At 35.9% G+C, this 6,445-nt stretch overlaps 1 protein-coding gene across 1 annotated transcript in view; it reads left to right on the top strand.

Moving 5' to 3' along the window:
* LOC107757134 (CDK-activating kinase assembly factor MAT1-like) overlaps positions 1–6,445 on the top strand; it is a 46,485-nt gene that overhangs the window by 6,212 nt on the left and 33,828 nt on the right. Inside the window, exons 2-6 of the mRNA XM_016574527.1 lie at positions 2,432–2,584; positions 2,972–3,045; positions 3,139–3,242; positions 3,482–3,622; positions 4,051–4,182. Coding sequence (XP_016430013.1) covers positions 2,432–2,584; positions 2,972–3,045; positions 3,139–3,242; positions 3,482–3,622; positions 4,051–4,182 — 604 coding nt within the window. The remainder of the gene's footprint in view (positions 1–2,431; positions 2,585–2,971; positions 3,046–3,138; positions 3,243–3,481; positions 3,623–4,050; positions 4,183–6,445) is intronic.

Here is a 6,445-nt window from a genome sequence, read left to right as displayed (position 1 = left end):
GGATCCGGCGTTTTGGGAGAGTGAAACCGATATTTTTTTAAACCGGGTCCCAGAGTGGATAAATCTGAAAACGCCACCCTTGCGTTTTCGTGTGGACAGCGAATCCGTATATTTTCTGAAACGATGATGTCATCAGCCCACATCTCGCTTCTAGTCACGTAACAGCAACAAAAACATGAACAAACACTGAACGATTGTCTTTTTATTAACTAACATTAACACAGATAAATAAATGTAGACCAGAAGGATTTTTGTGAAGAACAGCGGGCAGTTTAACTGTTCAGGACAAACAAGGGATTCATGAACAAAAAAAACAACACACAAAAAAAACAGCTGTGGATCATCCAGGTAACAACACAGTATTAAGAATCAAGCGTATGTAAACTTTTGAACGGGGTCATTTTTATAAATTCAGCTATTATTTTCTCTTGTGGACTATATGTAAACGCCTTTTATGTGAAATATCTCATTCAGGTGAGTACTAAATAAAAAAATTATTAACATTTTGCAGATACTGCAAAGTGTATGTAAAATTTTGACCACAACTATACATGTGTGTCTGACAAATTTTAAATAACTGAATGATCATTTTGCATGGTATGGCTCACACGCTGAAAGAATGTTTTGAAGTTGTGGATAGTATGTTAATACTAGTTATAGTCTTTTTTTTTGTCTACAAACAGTAAAATCGAATTGAAAAGACATTTGAAAAACTTGAAATCTGTTAGTTTTATTAAAAATCATTCATGGGACATAAAAGTGACTGTAGTTGAAGAAACAGTATTTTTGACTCTAAGGCTGATGCTGAGTGTGTCCTGATGACCTGCAGCATTGAAGAGGGAAGGGCACAGGTAGGTGTGTGTGAGAGATAGTTGATGAGAGGGACACAGGTAGCTTATGTGAGCGTGTTTGTGTGTGAAATGCAGGAGTTTGCAGATTTTGTGTGTGTGTGATGGGGTCAGTTGTGCTGAGTTAGAGGAGTGTAGTAACCTCTCAACATGCTGACAAACACTGATCGGGAGTGGAGGAATGAGCAGGGGATATTTAGCATTTATTCACATGAGAGTCTGTGTTCGTACTTGTGTTTTGCTGGCTTTTTTAAAGGTCTGACGTTCTCTCTCTCTCACACACGCACACTCACCTTGTGTCTGGTCAGGTCATGAGTCAAGGAGAAGTAGAGTCAACCCTCTAAAGTAAGTTAAAAAGTGAACAGTTGAGACGCTTCAGAGAAAACCCAGGCTAGATATCAGCTGAGCCATGGTGCAGTGGTTAGTACACATGTTCCTGACACTTTGAGTTGTGGTGCTGATGCAGGTTGCACAGGTTCAGGTCTGCTATGTGTCCTGATCTCAGTTCAGTGATCAAAAAGGATATTTTTTCTTTCTTTTTTTAACCTGCTGGCCTAATCAGACTAATACTTAAGATTTGTTTTACCTGCTCTGGCAAATTTTCACTGCCACAATCACAAACAAAATAAAAAATAGGTCAAAACAGTGATATTGTGAAATTTTATTGCACTTTAAAATAACAGTTTTCTCTTTGAATATATTTCAAAATGTATTTTATTCTTGTGATGGCAAAGCTGAATTTTCAGCAGCCATTACTCCAGTCTTCAGCGTCACATGATCCTTTTTTTTTACCCCACATTTATTATTATTATCAATACTGTGATACATTTTTTCAGAAGGAATATAAAGTTAAAAAAGATAGCATTTGTTTTGAAATATATACGTTTTTTGTAACAGTGTAACAGTCTTTTCATGCATCAATTTAAAGCATCTTGTTGAATAAAAACATTTATTTCATTAAAAAAATAAGCTTACTGTTTTCATTTTTATCAATGTTATATGTTATATTTAATTTCCTGTCACCAGCAAAGATTGTTTACAGAAATGTTGTCCACTGTATCATATACACTACCTGTCATATTGAAGTTTCAGAGAGCAACTTATTCTGTAGAAAGAGCGGGGAGATGAAAAACAGACAGTTAAACTGCTCAGTGGAAAATGAAAGATTGTTTACCGTATTTTTAAAGAAAATCTAGTTGAAACTCAGCATTAGTTATATGCATAAATCCTGGGCAAGATGTAACATTGTTTTTTTAACACACACTGTACTTTGTCAGCCCATAATGTGTATGTCTGCTTTGCTTCAAACCCAACCCATCATCACTCCATTATAATTGAGTAAGCCCACCACACACACACAAATATCAGGCCTCTGTTTTATCCATTAGTCTAACTTGTGGCTCCGTTTGGAATGTTTTTAGGGCCAAATTTTACCCTCTGAAGCAGTGAGATGATTGAAATGTGTGTTTGTGTGGAATCGCTTCTGAAGGCTTTTCCAAAAGATTTCATTACTGTTTATTTTGACCCTCTTTCAGCAGACCTTCTGCCAATGTCAGTAAAATGTTTGTGTGTGTGTATTTCAGGTGTGAGAGCTGTGTGGAGATGCTGTTTGTCCGTGGTTCAGGTAACTGTGTGCAGTGCAACACTCCTCTCAGAAAGAGTAATTTCCGCGTGCAGCTCTTCGAAGATCCAGCCATCGATAAAGAGGTGGAGATCCGCAAGAAGGTTCTTAAAATGTGTGGCAGAAAAAAGTGTATATGTGACCCTGGACCACAAAACCATTATTTATACGATATTTCACATTATCTGAAAGCTGAATAAATAAGCTTTCTATAGATGTATGGTTTGTTAGGATAGGACAATATTTGGCCGAGATACAACTATTTGAAAATCTGGAATCTTGAGGGTGCAAAACCATCAAAATATTGAGAAAATCGCCTTTAAAGTTGTCCAAATGAAGTTCTTAGCAATGCATATTGCTATTGCTACAAATATACCCCAGCGACTTAAGAAGTTTTGTGGTCCAGGGTCACATATGTGCATCCAGAATTGTCTTAATGGCTAATTATGGCATTTTAATGATGTATCTCTTTTCTTTCTTTCTTTTTCTTCTCATCTTTCAGCTATAATAAGAGGGAATTCGATTTTTCCACTCTAAAAGAATATAATGACTACCTGCAGCAGGTGAAGGACATTGGTGAGATGCATTTATCAATTATTTATTCATATTCACATTTGTTTTTAAATAATCTTTTTTGTGTTTCAAATGTATTTTTGTGTGTGTCTCCAGTGTTTAACCAGACAAATAACGTAGATGTTGAAAGGACCAAGCAGATGATGGAACAGTACCAACGAGATAACAAAGACATTATACAGAGAAACAAAGCCAAACTGGTTGGTATATGACATGTGCATAGTTTTGATTTAGCAGATGGATAATTTCACAAGTGAGAAGTTCATTTAAGCAGAAATAGATCTTAGCAGCAATCAGAATAACATCTTATTGAAGCCACAGCCTAGCAATTTGTGTGTGTGCGCCAGACTCAGTTGAGCTTTATTTTATTTTATTTTCCATTTTTTAAACTCTATTTTAATAAATTTTCTTCCTTAATTTGATATTGTCTCTCTGTTAGACACGTGAGCAGGAGGAGTTGGAGGAGCTGTTGTTGCAGGAGCAGCAGGATTCAGAGCAGAGGAGACTGGAGACCCTTCAGGAGGAACAGAGACATCTACAGGCTAAGAGGATAAACAAACAGGCCCTGCTGGATGAACTGGTACACACACACTTTAAATGTTGATTTGTTCCATGGGTTGATACCTCATGGCCTTTCTACATTAGCATGTTCATTTGACTTTAGACTTTGTCCTTTGTGTCCAAAGTTGTCAATTGGTAGTCCGTAAAATAATGTAGGTCTATAGACTATCATGTAAAACAAGTAGAAAATTCTCAAACATATTTTATATACTTCACACACAATATATAAAACTATATCCTTATCTGGTTGGAGTTGTGGCCTAGTGGTTAGTGCTCTGGCACATTGAGTTGTGGTGCTTATGCAAGCGATGCAAGTTTGAGTCCAACTTGTGTTTTATCCTGATCTTCCTCTCCTATCCATCACTGTCCTCTCTTCACTGATGATTAAAGAGTCAAAAGAATGTTTAAAATAAAAGCATATCCTGAATGTTTTGTTTGTGTTTTCAGGAAATTTCCAAGTTACCTGCGGCTGTGCTGTTGGCCCAACATAAAGATCGAGCCTCTCAACTGGAGACCCAGATAGAAAAACAGAAGCAAAATGTCAAGCCAGCAAACATCTTCTCTACAGGAATAATGATGGTGAGGGAACAACACACATACACACATGCATAACTGGTAGGGCTGACATCTTATTAATTAATGATTAATCAGATTAAAAGAGAAATGCCATCAAATGAAGGCTTATGATTAGACAATTAAATCCATTCATTTTGTATTTTTTAATTATTGATTTTCCCACATTTATTTTAATTATATATATATTTATATATATATGTGTGTGTGTGTGTGTGTGTTTGTGTGTGTATATAAATATAATATAAATAAATGTAATGTAATTATAAATATAATTACATGTATTAAGTTTGTTTATTTTTCTACAAATAATTCTGCTAAATTTACATATTAAATACAAATGAGATCAGTAAATGACTTTCTAAACCATAGACATCATAAATGTTTTTTTTCATATGTTTATAAACATCTTATGTTTCCCGTGTTATATTTAGTGCAATATGTGCATGAGCATTCCTGTACACACAGACACACCAGCATGTTTGTATTAGCCAGTGTTTGAGTATGACGTGGGAGTGTGTGTGTGTGTTTATATCATTTTGTTGTGCATCTGTGTTGTAAAGCAGGTAAGACAGGTTTTTTCTTTAAAAAAAAAAATCCCGTCAGCGGTCACTGCAAAGGACACAGACCTGAACCAACACGTCATGAATGTGTATGCAAACGAGGACGGGGAGCAATACATCTCAAAAACTGCCGTTTGAGAGTAAAAACAGAAACACTGTGCACAATTGTCTGAGTTTGTGTGTGTGTGTGTATCTAAGTACATAAGTTTCCACAAACGTGTCTTGTGGTTGGCATGAAGAGATGAGTGGTGTGTACGTTGGCATGGATCTTGGCACAGGGAGGATAGTACCGGTGTTTGTCAGCTTTAGATGGTTTTACACTACTAGGCAAGAAGCATGTGTGTATGGTTATATTTAACACACAGATGTTTCTGAGCTGTGCAGTTAAGCAATGTGTGTGTTCGTCTGACTTTTTGCAGGCAGAATCATACTTGGCATACATGTGGAGAGAGTCAGTAGAGGCTTGGAGATCAAAATAGTGTGTGTTACAGGGCATGGAGAGGGCATTGGCTCTCACACTTGTTACTTGAGCTCAGTTAATGCCAGCTGGAGGGTCCACAAAGCTCATTTTATCCCCACTGAACTTGTATGTGTGTTCACTAGTGTTACACGATAAATTCAGGACACTTTCTAAGTGTGAATTCAGTGACTGATGATTATTTTGCTGTGAATAGGGCAAGATATTTAAGATAATGTGTTGATGAGTATATTTTGTTGTATTTGTAGTAATATCTGTGTGTTTTGTGACATTTTTCTCTTGTGCCACATGCAGAGCAGTGTGAGTGTGTGATCATTTTAAAATGTGCTGATCTGAGATGAGTGTGTGTGTGTGTGTGTGTGTGAGAAGGTCAGTAGAGGTGCTGATAGACAGTTTCTATTTGTTGACCTTGGAGCGTCCTGAAGACTTGCATAGTCAGAGTCCCGACGCGCTCTCCCGCCTGATCCCATGTGAAACAGAAACCTTTTGCCATTTTCTTACATTCCTCTCGACTTAACGAAAAAGAAATTTGCCCAGAACACACGTTTAATTGGGTTTTGTCAAATGTACTTTTGTAAAAACGTTATGGACAATCCTTGTTTGAGGATGTTTAAGCAATAGTTATCAACAAAAATGATTTTATGTAGTAGTTGTGTAGAGTTTAACTTTAAAGCAATATTTCTCAATCAGGGATCCCTAGAAAACTTCCAATGGGGTCATAGGATGACATGAAATTTATTTAAATAAAAAAATAATTATTAATATATGACATAATCTAACTGTAATCGAAATAAAAAAAGATAAAATAAAGATATATTATTATTAGTAATTTTTTTGATTATTAAATATTTAAAGTAGTTAAAAGGAAACCAATATCTTGGACATTGAGAGCCAAAATGTATTCAATTCTAAATACATGAAAAAAAACTTTTAAAAATGGATGAAAATTAAATAAAAATTGCAATACATATCAAATCAGCAGCTAAATATAAATGTCAACGAATCAGGATGTCTATGACAGTTGCCAGCCCTATTGCTTTCCTTTTGTCAAATGCATTCAATGTAAATGGAAATTATCAGAATTAAGAACTCCTTCAAAAAATTTTCTAAAAGCCAAAGTGAAACTGATTGACTGACTTTACATCAGGGTTCCTCAATTAGTTTTCGCCGAGGGCCGAATTCTGCCAACAATACCAAGCCAAGGGCCACTGACCTATATATATATATA

This window comes from Sinocyclocheilus rhinocerous, unplaced genomic scaffold (assembly GCF_001515625.1).
Source record: "Sinocyclocheilus rhinocerous isolate Xijiao unplaced genomic scaffold, SAMN03320098_v1.1 scaffold503, whole genome shotgun sequence".
NCBI classification, from domain to species: domain Eukaryota; kingdom Metazoa; phylum Chordata; class Actinopteri; order Cypriniformes; family Cyprinidae; genus Sinocyclocheilus; species Sinocyclocheilus rhinocerous.
This window is presented reverse-complemented; position numbering and strand designations above follow the sequence as displayed.